Source organism: Anomalospiza imberbis, chromosome 19, assembly GCF_031753505.1.
Source record: "Anomalospiza imberbis isolate Cuckoo-Finch-1a 21T00152 chromosome 19, ASM3175350v1, whole genome shotgun sequence".
Taxonomy (NCBI): domain Eukaryota; kingdom Metazoa; phylum Chordata; class Aves; order Passeriformes; family Viduidae; genus Anomalospiza; species Anomalospiza imberbis.
The window spans coordinates 9,353,583-9,370,314 of NC_089699.1; the positions used below are offsets into that span (position 1 = coordinate 9,353,583).

The following is a 16,732-nucleotide window of genomic DNA, read 5'->3' on the forward strand; positions in this document are numbered from 1 at the left end:
AGTTGGAACCTTTGGAAAGGATCCTTAGTCAGAAAGAAAAGACCCACTACTGAGAATAAGTGGAGAACTAATCTGTATTATCACTCATTTGGAAAATGCCTCCAGAACTTTGTTTCTTGTACTAAGAAAAGTTCTCTCAAAGTTCCCTGGAGTAAGCAATGCATTTGGCTTATACAGAGATGTTTTAGGGGTCTACATCCCCTCTTTCAATTTGGTGGCTTTCTGGTTTTTTCCATCCTCCCGAAGATCTACCATCTGTTCTGGGAGTTTTTCCTGCCACACCAGGCAGCCAGGCTGCACTCACCTTGAGGCTGGTGTGGGACCGTGGCTGGCTCAGCTCATGGAATTTCCAGTGCTCTGCCGAAGGTGTTTCTGCCACCTCCCTCTGAGCCTCAGGCGTGAGGAGAGCATCTCCTGCAGGTAATGGGAAGATGCCCAGGGATACTGGACGCTCCTTCCTGTTGTAAAGACATGCAGGGTTCATCAGCCATCTCAAATGTCCCACAGTTTATTTTCCTGCAGGCCTCTGAAATCAGCAGGGAAGTGGTGAAATTCCAGGTTCAAACATCCAGACACTGCTCCATTAAATGCGCAGTGCAGCACACCCAGATTGTGCAAACACCCAATAATTCCTCATTTCCCAATTGCCAAGTCAATTCCATGGCTTTAAATAGCAGTTATTGATTTACACTACAGCTAATCTGTAGCAAACAAAAGTTTATAGAAATGAAACACCTGTTCAATAGAAGTATACGACAAAAGTGTTTCCCTACTTCAGATTGAAAATAGTTTTCAGCAGCCACTATTAAAAATACTGTTTTGCACCTTTTCCTCCAAGATATAACCACATAATTCTACAACAGCAAACGGCTACATCATCAACTGAAGCATTTGCAAAATTGTAAACAGTAAGCCTCAAGCAAATCTTCTCAAATAATTGGGTATTTTATTCCTGAAGACCATAGAAATGGATTTCTGTAAGAGAAAAGAACTGGGTCAGAGAATTACCAATGTTACAACTGGCTCAGCTAAAAATTGTATAGTTTTACCCACGATCAGTTCAACACTCTACTTCCCCCTAAAGCTGCACAAAAGCTTGTGCCAACAAAGCAAATTATTTCATCCCCAGTTTTCACTTCCTCACTCTTTCTACTTCCCTATGGCAAATAGCATTTGGAAATTCTAAAGGTTTACCTAGTAACCCTCAAAAGAAACAAAAAAATCCCCAGTCAGTAGTGCGCTCAGTGAACAAAAGGATTCATTCTTCCTGCTAGCAAGAGACAAAACCATTGTGTGCAGTGCCATTCATAGGATGCTGCGGCCAGCCCTGAAAAGGAAAAACACCAGCCAGGCCTAGAACTGAGATAAGCAAAGTGTTTGTTCAGGCAGAACAATGTAATGCAGAAAAAAATTACTAGAATCAACTAGCACAGCTTTAAGTATAGTAGACGGAGAAGATAAAAGTGTGCACAAGTGATGGCAGAGTTTTCACATTTTAGCATTATAAAAAGCCAAGACACAACCACACGTGCTTTCTTTCACAAGGTCCTTCACAAATTAAACATAACCTAGGCAGAATTAGTATCTGCATATAAAACACATGCAAATATATGGCAAGCAGTGCTGAAAAGCAAAAGTTAAGCATTTTTGGACGTATTTTTGATTTTGTTTATTTACTCTGAAGAAAGGTTAGTGGAGAAGGGATATTTTTTACCAATTAATCAGTAAACTCCCTTTGGTAAATTTTACAGCAAACAATTTGAATTGGCATGAACCTTTCCAATACAGGTGTAAAAAGATGCTCCTTGTCACAAAAACCTTTGCACCTAATTCCCACATTGGAGCTATCCTGGCCTTTCAGAAATATTATTCCAAATTAAGTCATTAATTGTGAAGTAGTTTAGCACAACAAAGTGAGTAAAGCAAAATCAGTCTGGGTTACAAAACTCAAAACATCAGCCAATGTTCCAGCATCTGCAACTGCTGGAATGAGAAGCCCCACAGTGGATTCCAAGGATTCCCACTATTGTAACAGGTCCTGCTTTGCTTTGATTTCCCACAACTCTCAGGCGTGTGGGGAACAAAAGACAGGCCACAGAAGCTGAGATTATGTCAAAAGAGGGGCTGAGACCATTTCAGCAGATGAGAAGTGGAGGAACAAAAAGGAAGAAGAAAAACTGCCTTTCAGTGGTTGAAGAGAGCGGCACTGCGAGGGGCCTGGCCTTAGGCAAGGGGTCCAGCACATTTCCGTACTGCAGGGCACCCACAAAGCTGATCTGCTTTGCAATCCTCAAAAGAAAGAATAATAAATGGGTACGGTTTAAACAGTTCACACCTGGCATCATTTTTTATTTCAAGATTAGTTTTAAAACAACTTTATAATAAGCATAGTTTATGTGTTAGAACAGAGATCAGGTGCATTGCAAGGCTGTACGGTAAATGAAGTTTGCAAAAGAGGCTAATTTTGGAAATGAAGCTTATTATGTGAATGTCTGCATTAAAAGAAATGATGCAGTTAGACTGAAGCAATTTCAACTTATTTCACTGCATGTTTAGCAGAAAGAAAAGAACCTCTTCTCCTTCCCCTGTGCCCAAAAAATAGCTGAAAATGCTACAGTGAGCAGAATGGAAACACATATTTTAAAAGCCTAAACTAATATTCTGAAGTGATGCACTGAAGCATTTGCAGGAACCTTTAGGAACTTTTAGATGCTCAGTTCTAAAATCTGACTAGTGTTTAAAAACAGAAAAAAATCCTCTACAATTATATTACTTCATCCTGTATTTGTATCTCCTTTTTTAAATTAATAAAGATTAAGAAAGTGAATTCTAATTCAGGTAATTCCTAATAACAAATTAGAATGGCAGGAAAAAACATAGCATCCCCAAACCTCTCAAATCCATTAAATACTCCAGGGGAGCAAAAGCACATTACCAAAAAAAAAAAATTATTTCTCAAACCATCTGACTTGTTTAAAACCTAAAAGTAACTTGTAAGTTACTGAATATGAAGTTCTGTTTTGGTTGTCTTTGGTTTTAGAGTTGTGACATATTTGTTCTGGGTTTGGGTTTCCCCCCCTTTTAAATAAACATAGCCTTACTAACTAGGTCAATCTACAGAGTTTCACTTGCAATTTATTTTGTTTCTTCATATTGAAATATTCATTCAAGTTTTTTATCAGCTACTGGTATAAACTGGGAATTTTTTGCCATCTATTGATTGCTTTTAACCTTTGGAACAACATTTCTGTGCTCACAGACCCAAGTTAAAAGCATACTATCATACAAAATCTACATGCACCAAGTATTAAGGAGGAAAAAGTCACTTAGCTGTTCAGAGAACACTAATTTCCAGCATTTTTCCCATTTAAAATAAAATTTACTATTAAATTTATAACCACAGGTAAAACATGTCAAGTTTTCAGGCCAGAAAGCTTCATTTTAAAACTTTTCCATCTGTAATTAAGTATTAAAACGTGCCAAGACTACTTTTGGCCACAATATTCTAAAGCATTTCTGTGTGCTACTGCTCCAGGCACACAGGACAAACAGAACATAACCTGAGGGCAGGGGGAGTTGCCAGCAGACAGCTGGCAACTTGCCATACAAGTACTGAAACAGAGGAGAGGGCAACATTTGGCTGAACAATAGTGAATAGGCTTTAAGAGCTCAAATGCTTAAATAATGGAAGATTTTTTTTTCCCCACCAACCAATAATCAGATTTCTTGAAAATAACATGATCAACTAATTACTGTGGTTTTAACATCAATTAACTGATCTTCCATAAGCCTTTTTATAAAAACAGGTGCAGTTTAATAGTACAAAGCCTCGGACTGCATACATTTATGCTACACAAGATCAGCCAAGTACCTGACAATACACGGAACGTGAGCTTTATCCCTGATATTAACATTGCAGCTTTTGCAGCAGGTTATAATAAACTGATGCTAAAGCTTTGCACAGAAAAGAGATACATAAGCTGACCTTATAAGGCAATGAAAAAAATAGATTGTATCTCCATACATAGACACATTTACAACAAAACCTGACATTTATACATAATTTACTTCTCTAATTTGTCCCTGTTTGAACAGAAAGCAGGGGAGCAGCGAGAGCACACGAAGATGGGGTTCAGTGGGTCGGAGTACCTGAGGATCCTTGGGAGGTTCTGCGTCAGAGCTGGCACCCCAGTGGAAATGGAAAAGTGCACGAGCAGCAGAACAGAGAGCGACACCAGGATGGCCGAGTTAATGACCACCGCCCCGCCAACGAAGCCAAACACAAACAGAAGCATGCAGCCCGGATTCATGGCGCTGCGCTGGCATGGTGGAATGCCGGCTCCAAGAAGGCTACGCAGGGGCCAAGGGGGGATCTTTGCAGGCAAAGTCTGTCATTCAGCCGCCACCACAAAAACAATGCCATCAGCAGCAGCAGCAGCAGCAGCGTTCCACTCTTCTGCAGCAGCTCCGAAGCAATGACATCACCACCCTCCTCCCCCTCGCCGCTCCTCGCAGCATCGATGCAGTAGTGCAGAAGCGCAGCCAGCCCGAGAGTGCTTCTCCCTCCTTCCACAAAGGGCTCACAGATTCCAAAGGTCCCAAATCTGCATCATCTATTCCCTGCAAGCCCTGAGGACAAGCAGGTACCGTGCAAGCACACATAGACGCAGCCAGACCGTGGCCATGCTGGGACAGTCGCTGACATTTTCCCTGCCTGCCCCAACACAAACACTCCAAAAAGCTCGAATTGTTTAAGCCTCATTAATCTACAAAGTATATCTCAGTGCTTAGCCGCACAACAGCAAAAGCCGCTTTCTACGGATTTCTACGCTGTCCTCTTACCGCATTCCAATCATGCAACAAATTTTCTGATTCAGACAAACTGTTGTTATAGGATTAAAGAACAAAGTCTTGCAAACACAAATGAACTGAATTTTTTTCTCATTTCAGGGTGAGAGCAATAAATAGCTTACCTAATTCTACTGTGTGTTGTGGATTCTAGCTGATCACCCCCTGTTAGCTGATGAAGTTTGGTTCTTTCCAAGTGCTCCATATAATTGTGTATCATCTGTTTAAAAGGACAGAAACAGCAAGAAATATTTAGTAACATTTACTTGTACTACAACTGCATAGTTTTTGACCAATATATTCTCCCCCCTGTAAAGCTAAATACTAAAAGCATTTAGAGCCATTAAAGAAATAGAGAGAAGAAAAATTTTACAGAGTGTAAAACCAGAAGAGAAGTCCATAATAAATTAAAAATATTGGAAAACTTCCTTGTACGTTCATGCACAGGAAACATCCTAAGGGTAAAGAATGTGCATGCAATATTTCAATCATGAGTTTGGAAAAGAATTACCACGTTCAAATCCATTTTGGAGTCTGAGACCTCTATATCCAGCAGATATTAGCATTTTTTACATGATACATAATAGGCACTATAGGCCTAATTGCAAAGTACTGTGCAGGTCAGACAATATGCTCCTCAAATATTAAAGACTCTGAATCCATAGGCTAATAATCAGATTATTTCTGTAGGTAGAAATATGAAGTCCCCACTTATCCTTTTTTCTTCTAAAACACAAATAAACTTAAGCTTTCTGTATTTTCTACAAGGGAAGTTTGGTTTTAAATTATCTAGGCTGACATCTCATTAAAAGGACAGAGTGGCTGTGGATTTTTAGCACTCAAGATGAGTTCTGCTTGCTCTCTCTTTCTCACAAGAGACAAGCACAGGCCACCATGATATTCCTACAGTCATTACTTGTTTAATGAGCCCCAACTCCCATGGCCAAAGGATGCTGCTTTCAGCATTTAACTGATCCAGGACATGCATGGGGAGAAGGACCAGGTATCACTGGAATCATCATGATTCCAAGGGCTTCATTTGGACACATCTCTGAACTTAAAACGGGGAAAGCCTGAGAAGCCTATGTACAATTTGGTATTTTTAGCAATTCAACATTCACGCTCACATTCAGGTCGCATCTTAATGGCTTCCTCTAGGGAAAAAGAAAAAAACCAAACTATTCTTTAAAACTGTTATTTCTTCTGCTATTCTACAAAGGGTGTACAAACACTTCAGAATAGTGATATTCCAGGCATTTGTACAACCAGTTTATATAATCTTTTCTTTTGGAGGCAGCTGCACACATGAGTACTGAACTCAGCAAGACCTGGAAACCTACATTTATGTGTTACTCTCAAGACAGGTTTGATGTATCGAAGTTTGACCTTCAGATCCCACCAACCTCAGCTAGTTCCAGCTTCTCCTCAAATGCCATTTGCCAGCATTAGCTATATAGGAATATATATTCTTAGTTTCTGATTAAATAAACTGGTTTAAGACATCCTGTCTGATGGATATTCTACAAATCAGTAACTTATGTTAAGTGCTGGTTACATACTGATGTTGGTTTTCCCAGCATTCACCTGAACTAATAAATATAATTCAGACCAGAACAAAATATCATGCTATTTTCAGAGAAACATTATATAATATACTTGGACTGCTGTCAAAAGCTTACAACATTTATCCTCAAAAAAAACACAGTGTTTCACCAGACCATCCCATTTGTTTTCTGGTTTTTAATGCTTGCTCACACACAGAGACAAACAAAAGGCACAAAAGGACTGAAAGCTCCACCTTCAACCATCCATACTTGTTTTTTTTTTTCCATTTTAACCAAGCAGCCAGAACTAGGTGTTCCACTTTCTCCTTTGCATAGTTTTACACAAATTTATTATAATGCAGATAGTTTAGGAATTCCGGGGAGGAGGGGAGGGGACGGGGACCCCCAAGAGTGTATAACTTTGAAGTGCACATTAGACCATTCTGTATCCTGTTCATGTATTCCCTCATCACAGGAGGAAGATGTCACTGACCTGCCTACAAACACTCCCATTTTCAGCACACCAATTGGTTTCTCAAAGTTAAATTTTAAATAGTACAACTGTTGTGTTTTCAGCCAGTGAACAGAAGATGAATGTCTAGTACCTCTCCAGGGAGCTGCTAATACATAGGAAAAAATAATAGGGTCAGTAAAACCCACACAACTTTCATGTTTTGCAAAGGACATGGTTTTAACCTACTCTCTTCCCTCCTCTCAGTCTGTTCTTTTGTTTACTGAAACGTCTCATCACATTTATTACCCACAGAGGCTGGAGGGCAAATCAATTTAAATGACTGTTCAGTTTATATTGTTCTGCAGCTGAAAATGAAGCTGATAATAAAATAAGCAAATCTGTAGATCACATACTTCAGCACAATGCATATAAGCGATAGGAACCAAAAAATAAAACGAAAAACAAAATGTGCAGTGCTGCATGGCAACTGAAGATTCACAGAATCATAAGGTTCTATGTGCATGTGCAGTGTGACACAGTAATTTCTCCACAGATCCAGGCTATATGTGCCTGTGGTGTCCAAAAAATCAGAAGAGTGGTACCACCATGTAAAGCCCACTGTCTGCCTCAACTCAGGGTCCCAAAAGCTGACAATACTGGAATAGTGTCCACAAGGAAAAGAGCTCCTAACCCTCCCTTCCCATGGGATGGGGAGCTCCACAGTTGGTGCTGTAGAATCATAAGAAATGGTGTGTGGATTTCCAACTTCCACAAACTTAATTTGAAGGTAAAGTAATAAATACTTCAGCTTCTTGAGAAGTAAGTCCACTCTAACTGCTCATTTGCAATAAAACTTTGAAGACTCACTCCAAAACCACTGGGATTTGAACCAGATGACATTCAAAAAAATCTTTTCAATCTAAATGAACCTCAGGCCTTGGCATATCCATAAAGTGCCATTCTGATCCAAAAACCTGGAATGAATTAATACACTAGAATTCTGAGGGCTCAAAATCTGATTAGAAGTTCTGCTGTTTTGAGATTATTCCACTGTTGAAATAAAAAGGTTTTAATATTACTGACAATTTTAAAATAGACTTAAATAGATTGAATTGCTCTCCACTCAGCACAATTTTTCCTGAAGTTATGCTGGAGGACAGATGATAAATAATTGATTATGTCTACCTGTCTTCAATACAAGCTGCAGTAAATATTTAGTCATCCATAACCTTTCACTATGGACAATTCACTCTGCTGCCCATGAAGTCCACAAGTATTTTGAATGCAACCAGTTGCTCCCAGGAATACACATCACAAACACAGAGCACTTCAGCATTGTTGTAATTAAACACATTGCTCAATTATGATTAGCTCAGTAGATTAAAGATAAACTCAGAACTTGGAAGAATTACCTTAGTTAACAGCATTTCACAGTTCAGGTGTTAATGATTTTAAGGCACATGTACAAACTAACTACAACACACTTTTGAACACATTACAGAGTGAACATGCATTCAAAGGGAATTGATTTCAATGTCTTTCCACCTCATAAAAATACTCAGAACTGTATCCTCATAGGGCACGTGACAAGTTTTACAACTGCAGAAGTGTTACAAGGTTTTTCTACATCTTAAACTTCAGCACTCAGTAAAAGACAATGAACATCCTGGCACTCATTTCAATTTCTACCTTTACAACTACAACCACTCCCAGTGTATACAAGCCTGGCAGTTGTCACAAACAAATGTGGATATGCCATGTTGGGGATGTTGTTACCTGCACCTTTGTCTTAACCAGGTTGAGAGCATCTCCTTTATTCCTTCCCTGCTCTTTCACTCCTCCTTCCTTTTTATGTCACTGTTTTAGCTCCCCCAGACAGGTTTTAGTAACTCTTTGGCTGTCAGACCAGGCTCAGTGCTATAGACCCTGCTGCTTATCCTGCAGATCCAATCAGGCTGGGCACAAGCAGCTCCTCCCTTTGGGAATGTGCACCCAACTGTGTGTATATAGATCTTTCTCTGTTCCACATATCTAGATTTATTGAGGTAACAGATATTTCTAGAATCTCCTTGATTCAGTATCAAAGTCCTAAACATACTTCCACATAAGTACCTTTTTTCCTTTCAGGGTTTATGGTGAGTTTCTCATCTAAGTAAAAGCATCATTCCCACTGGAGAGCTTGATGCATCGTTATGCACACACAAGATGGTGTCGCTGGCAGATACATCAGTATGTAAAGATGTTACATCCAGGTTCTACAGATCAACCTGTTAATGCTCAGCAAAAGGCTTTAGAAAAACTATTTACTTGAATTGATATCCAAAGTCTAATCTCACAGGCAATGTGACAGCTGCCCATGCTTAGCTATAATTGTAAATAGACAACTCCACTAGCCTTCTCTTCCTGTCCCCTGCCAACAAAGCCCAGGGACTTGCTAGGGATATGTTTATCCTAATGAACCTGACAAAGTCCATTCCCAATGCCAGAGCCAGGCTCACTGTCCTGTCACATTGTATCAGTGCAGAACACTGAGAAACTTCCATGGCCCAATTATGCTTCATTAAACTAAGCCCATATTCTGTGTGTCAGGGAAAGATATCGAACCAGTCTAGTGTTTCCCAAAGGAGAAAGGAGTAACTTCCTGAAATAGAGAAAAAAAAGATTTCTTTTGGAAACCTGTGCAGAGAGAGGCCACAGATCAATTCTCCAGGAGATCTCAAGTATTGCTTTGCCTCAGTTTCCCAAAGAGTAATAAATATAAAAGCCTTAGCCAAGTCTTTAAAAAGCCAGTGCCGTAGTTATGAAGTTATGCCCTTTAGCTCTGCAGAAAAAAGAAAGTAAGATCCTTTACCTCCTACTCACCAGGCAAAAACACTCTGAATGGTTTGCTGTGAAACAGACAGCAGCAGCAGTGCATCATCTCAGCAGCAAAGGCAAAAAAGCCCTCACAGCTACAAAGAGTAGACAGGCCTGATTTTATCCAGGAATGAAAACAAGTCAGATTCTGTTAAACAGAACAGATACAAGAGGCAACTGACAGAACTCCTTTCTAATTCAAAGAGCAAAGATTTGAAGACTTTAGTGTTAGACCACCGTAAACCATTCTGCTTTCCAGCACACTGCCCTTGGCTGTATGATTGCTTCCTGGATCTGGTCCTTTACAATCAGAGAAAGATGGAAACAAGACTTTGCATAGTTAAGTTCCAGAAGTTCCACCTCAGGAACTCCAGCACACGGTTTTGTCACTCATCTCATCTGAGTGTTAGAGCAGAGTATGATCAGCACAAGATCAAAACCCACTGCAAGCACAGGAAAGACAAGGAACCAGGGCACAGAAGTCACAACACGTTCAGGCTGTTCCATCCATTCTGTTCTGACTAAACATTTTATCCTCTTCACTACCTGCTACACCCCACCTTCCAATTTGTCATCTGAAGTGCTCAGATTCTTATACCCTAATCCATTTAAAATCAAGCCAGTTAGCCCAAGTACAGTCTTAGTGGGAAGGAGGCTTAATGGGATATCTTGCACTCACACCAGCCAGCCCACCACCCTCTCCAGAGAGCAGCAAGACAGACACTGATTTAACAGAAGGGTGATGGAGGGTAAAGCCTGTCCCCAGAGCTCTCCCCAGCCAGGGTAGCCCTGCTATCTCTGCAGCTGCAGACACTTCACTGCTGGGCAGGCTGGTGCTGGAACTGCAATGCAGACCCTGTCTCTGGCAGCTGAGCTCCAAGGAGAACTCCCAGCTCTCACCACAACACACACACTGTGGAGAGGAATTGATTCAGCGCTCTGCTTCACATCCCTGGTAGAACTCCCCAAGGTCCATTAGGATTGAAAACGGGTGACATTCCCTGGGGTGCTGAGCCAGCACCTTTGCTGGGCAGTGAACTTTAGCAAAGGCAGCAAACTCCAGCAAAGGCAGCCACAGACAGATAGGGAGGGTTGAAAGGTGGGTATTGTGAAGGACATGGATACAGAACCTCAGGTCAGGAGATGGAAGAGAAAGACATCCAACTCTGAAATATTCATCAGGGAAGTAAAGAATATGGGAGGGTGGGAGGTGGAAGGAAACAAATAATGAAGACAGAAGAGAGAAAAATTGCTAGAAATTCAGATTGCGCAAAATGCAGTTACATTGCATCTTTAACATGACATCTGTCAAAGTAACCATCTTAGGGCTAAATTAAAAAAAAAAAATCTTTCTAAATCCTCTGTTCATTATTTGGTCAACTGAAAGAAAAACAATTGCCATTTCAGTAAGTACCAAAGATGGATCACTTGTAAAGAAAAGAGTGAAGTGGACTCAGAAGGAAAGAAGTATCCCTTCCTAGTAAAACATGGAAGAAAAAAGTTTAAGAACCAAGTATTTGATAGAAATATTTGATCAAATAAAACAGATAAATCTAAATGCTGAAAGGAAGTTGGATATCTGCCAAAATACCTTGCTTTAAAGAAGAAAGTTACTACACAGACAAAGTTTTAGAATTTGTTGGGAGAAATTGAAGCAGGAAATCACAAAGGGAATGGGGAGTTGGGCATTATTATCAGCCAGTCCTTTCCAGTTTCCAGGGATTTCTGTCCCTGAGTCTCAAACATGCACCAGATACAACATTAAAATATTGACATGCTCCATCCTTTAAGGAGGTGCATCTTTGCAAGATTCACTCTGGTCTGGAAAACAAAGACTCAAGGAAGCAATCATATTGAAAGGGAGGAGTACAGAAAACAGATCTGATTTCAGGAGAAGAGAGCTATTGATATACCAGGGTGTACTAAAAATTATTTCTTTATGAAGCAAGGATAGTAAAAGCCCAAGCAAAAGCCCAGTAATAGTAAAGCCCAAGGAAACATCTCTCCCTACACAAAAGAAAGTGAATTTAAGATGTAAAAGTCTTTAATAAATTGAAATCAAATCAGCAGAGGCTGTTGTCAATTTTGGAGCAAAACTTATGCAGAACATGTCATTCAGACATAGCATGACATGATATTCGGAACATGACATTAGTGTTTCATTGAATTAATGGTGCCCAATACATTTAATCTTGAATTCTGTGAAACAGGATTCAATAAAAATCTGCCAGTTCTATTGTGACAGAAACCACAGGTTCAAATTACAATAACCAGAACCCTGGAAGCACCCAATACTCTGAAGTACTTCCAGATCAAAAGGATGCCAAACCTCAGGGGCAGCATTAAGGTTTGTCACTTCTCATTTTATTTAGATTCTCAGTTTTCAACAGATGTGCCATTCTAAAGCAGCTACCTAGTAACAAATGTGATTTTAAAAATGCTATAATTTCAGTAAACATACGATTATTTTTAAGAGCTCCAGAAGTCTTGTCACACAAGCACTACAGACTAGTCGTGGTTCCAAGGCACTTTTCAGCTGCTGTCAATATAAAACACTCAAGGCTGCTGAAAGCATTCAAGATAACCAAATCTGACAACTGTATCTGCTTCCCCTTTCCCCACATGGGTCTTTTGGACTGGGAGCAGTCAGTATGGCATTGCTCTCTTTGGTAGCAAGGATCTAAAACCAACTCTCTGACCTTCCAAAGGTAAAGCAAGGAAAGTAAGGAGAACTGTGCTCAAGTGGGACTCTAGATTAATCAGAATAATTCAAAGGACTTAGTGACTTCCTCACTAAAATATGTATATGACTTAGGCAGTAAAACATCCCTGCATGGGAAAGGCAACCTGCTAATGAAAACTGAAGCACTGCAAATCCTCTTTTTGTGCTTTACACCCAACTTAAACAGTGTGGCTCTTACTTACTTAAATTAACAAATTCAAACTTTTTCCATCTTCATCAGCAAATCCCATTTTCAATAGCTATCAATAAAGTATGGCAGGGAATTCTTTTAATCACAAATCCCAGTAGGCCAGGTTTTGAAAGGATTTTTTTCTTTCAATGGTACAAATAAAACCAACACAGAAGAATGACAAAGTGTATGAAAATGTAATTTCATTTCTGTTTATTTGAAGTTTATTAGTGAGTTTTGAAGAATTGCCTCTGAAATATGGAAGAACAAATTCCTTTTTAAAACTTCTCCATATCTGACAAAGCTATAAAAATGACAGATGTGTAATCAAACATTGAGACACAGTCACTCGGATGTGAATGAGAAAAACTACATCACCAAATGAAGCCTGGTTACAACTCAGTGTACAAACGAAAATATTCATTTATTTTCCCAATTGCTCACAACACAAGGTTTTCCACAGATATACATTTTTACAGCTACCCCAAAATTATCTTGATGTAACAACCTACCTCTGTATGTCTTGAATGTAGTGCATTGTATTCCTTCTTGAGTTCTGCCTCCCGCTCCTCAAGTCTGCTAACTGGAAGAAAAAAAAAAAAAAAAAAAAAGAATTAAAACTAAATTCAGAGTTCTAGTGAGACTGACTTGCCTGGGACTAAGCAAGTAGACCAGAGTATTCCTAGAAGTGAACAGCACACAGCAGGATAAAAAGTATGTCAGTGTTTTTGTTTTTAAGCTCTTATCACTGAGCTTTCTAAGTACATCAACAGCAGCACAATATTGCAATTTGCATTCCCCTAAAGAGCCCAAGTCCTATTTTCCCCTGCTGATTGCTAGGCCATTGAGAGGGGATTTTTCTGTTCAAGACCAGCTTACTGCTCACCCCAATCCAGATTGTTTCACATGGAAACTGCAGGAAGAGGCAGAAACCACATCACTCAATCCTAGATGAAGCCATGGGCTCCAGCTAAGGTCCTACATCAGTTCCCTAAAACACATCCACACAATTTCCAGACGTGTTTAACCGTGACAAACATAAGCAAGGTATCTGCTAAAACAGGTTCAAGCCCTACATGATACAGAAATTAAAGTTTCTGTTGGCATTCACTCACACTTCACTGAGCATTAAGGCAATAGATTTAAAGAGAGAAAACATTCGAATACTTCTGTAGGTATTCCAAGAAATTAAAAATACATCTAGCAGATTTGGGAGAACTTTAAACAGTAAGTTCTTATTAGAGGGAGATGAAACCAACTGAGCAGCTCAGTTCATCTGTGCTGTCCTTCAGCTCAAATGAAACTGAGCAGAAACAAACTGTGATATCCCAATGCAATTAATGTGCAGAAAAACTAACAGAATTCAGAACCTTCTAAACACAACTTATTGTGTCATTCAAACACAAAACATTTTTGCTGCTTAGATGTGAATTCCATCTTTTTATTCAAGTATTTTTGAACACAATATTTATGTGACATAAGCACACATGTCACATAAATATCATACATACACATATGATGTACACATAAGTATCAAATTGTGTAATTGAGGTTATTCTACTTTCTATGTTTAAATATCCCTGGGAAAGTTCAAATTTATAGTTCCATGTTTCCAGAGAGTCATTGCCAGACACACATTATCTGAAGACAAATGCCAAGATCTTCTCTGTTCTTTGCCTATTTTTGAGTTGCCAGCTGGGTCTCCTGAAAATTAATTCTCCATATATCATTTATTTTTGATCTATATATCTGTATTTTGGCACAGTGTTTTATCATAAGTATGTTTTAATGTAAAAAAGTCTTTGTCCAAGTCAAACGCTGGAACCAAAACACATAACTGTCTACTCACTCAAATCTGCATAAACATTCTGCACTACTGATCTAATCTTGCTCTTATAAGAACATTATGCTCCTTGACACAACCTTTTGCAGTCCACTTATAAATATCTGGCCAAAATATTACATCAAATATTATTTATACCATTGCCAGATCAAATGTTTCCATTTCTGTTGTGTTATCGAACAGAACAAAAGCTCTTTGGATCAAATAGCAGCAGGGGAGGCACAAGTATCTATAACACAATATAGAGAAAAATTTATTTTACAGCATAATGCATGCATCTAAAAAATACATATTTATGTAATGCAGAACACTACTGAATAGAAGAGTTCCATTTATTGTTTTGAGGCACAAGGTGTTTTAAGTCTCCTTGTACATTTGAAGTGCGGTTTTATGGAAGCCTTTGGTAAGACATTAGAGAAACAAGGGTCAGAACTTACAATTAACAAAGCTATGAAGTGACAGACCATATTTAATCCACTATCTTTGCCTAATTAACATCCTAGTCATGAGTTATGAGAGGTTAAACAGCAGCCCATCGGAAATACTCAGCAGCTCTCACATGAGCACACTGTGCCCAGGCTGTGTACCACAGCTCCCAGAGGATCTCCCTTGTAACCTTTGCACTGTGCTAAACCTTCTTTGGGAAAACAGGAGATGAGAAAGTGCAAACTGTATGACTGATGGACCTTGTATTTGCTGAAACCAGCTCCTTCTCCAATAAACAGTGTCCAAGGAGCCTCCCTGCTGCTTCATGCGGGGTGGTAAAGTCATGGCTCAATTCAGCCTCGCCCGGAATTCCCACACACACCAGGATGATGCACCCAACACTGTTCTGTGAGTTCATGTCTGGACAGTGTAGCCAGCTCCAAGGATGAATTCTGCAAGTGGATTCTGGGAAAGTACTCAACAGTACATTTAATGAAGATTAACACCACATCAGGTGTTACCAACGCCATTCTTTGCAGCTGCCCAAAACCAGCTTTCAGGAAATCCAGAAAAGCATTTCCCACTGTTACGGATACAACACATGCTTGCACAGGGGTTGAGGTTCCATAAAGAAGCACACCACTTTTTCCATCTGTGAAGAAAGAAAAGCTTTAAAATGTTTTAAAAGTTTAATGGCCCAGTTATAATAAATAGTTCCTTGAATGAAGTCATTGAAGACAAATGTACATAGCTAGTGATGCTGCATAGTCAAGGGGGATATCTCCATGAGATCTGACCACCATTTTCATTAAGTACAAAGGTTAAAACAATTAAGAGCCCAGAAGATGATATAACTGACATTAAGCACTTTCTTCTGGAAGTCATTTCCAGCTGTGCCATGCATTACACTGCTAGAGGTAGAAGTTTCAGCCAGAAGAGGATGTACACAAAGTAACATACCCTCAACAGACACCACATCAACAGTCCTCAGAACTGGTTTTTCCAATACCAGCAGGATGACATAGAGCACCAGAAATCTATTCTACCCAAAATATGCCTCCCATCAAGATAAGATCTTGTAAAAAAAAAAAGCCAATGGAATACACTTTCTTTTTCCAATTAAACACTGTGCAAGAGATCAGATATTCCACAAGGATCAGAAATCATCACCGATTTATCACAGAGTCAGAAGAATTTTGAGGGAGACCACCAGATTCTCACCCCAAAAACTTTGAGAAACTTAAGGCACTATTAAAGGAACATTTCCATCAGCAGTAACAGGAAACTAAATAGGAGGGCAAAATGCCTTTCCCTGGCATCCAGAAACACATTTTAAACTGAATTGTTGCCAGTTCCATTTTAATACACCAACATACAAAGGAGTGGAAGTCTGGCCCTGATAACACCCCAAGAGGAATGGAGTTGTGTGCTGGCACTGCCTGCCACATGCTGAGCCTGTCAAGTGCCAACCAGACATAGTTCCTATCAGACTTAAGTAACAATACAAAAAGTTCCTCTGATATTTCAGTCTCAGACTTTTTTCCACTAACATGTCAAATTCCTATGGTTGGATGATAAAATTAGTTTGATTATAAATACCCTAGAAGCAAAAGTATCCACTGTCTCTGTTGCAATGTATCTTTACATAGCCATTACAAAGCCTTGTTACATCAAGGAGGATCTTACATTGCAAGATTACATTGTTTAAGATAATACATGTGCAAAATATAACATGCAACAAAAAAGTTGCACTACTCATTCTTAGAAGCTTATGTGGAAAAAATACAAAGGTCTTCAAGTACCGTAAGTATGAGCATAAAATGCAAATATTCTAGTGCTTTTAGGCTGA

At 39.4% G+C, this 16,732-nt stretch overlaps 1 protein-coding gene across 8 annotated transcripts in view; it reads right to left on the minus strand.

Annotated features, from left to right (window-relative positions):
- SPAG9 (sperm associated antigen 9) overlaps positions 1-16,732 on the minus strand; it is a 61,946-nt gene that overhangs the window by 31,214 nt on the left and 14,000 nt on the right. For 5 of the 8 annotated variants that reach the window (XM_068209618.1, XM_068209621.1, XM_068209622.1 and 2 more), the window contains exons 3-5: positions 13,127-13,197; positions 4,974-5,068; positions 305-458 (exon numbers count right to left, since the gene is read on the minus strand). In XM_068209618.1, coding sequence (XP_068065719.1) covers positions 305-458; positions 4,974-5,068; positions 13,127-13,197 — 320 coding nt within the window. Of the gene's footprint in view, positions 1-304; positions 459-4,149; positions 4,497-4,973; positions 5,069-13,126; positions 13,198-16,732 lie in introns of those variants that run through there. The other 3 variants (XM_068209623.1, XM_068209624.1, XM_068209625.1) reach the window with 3 other exon arrangements.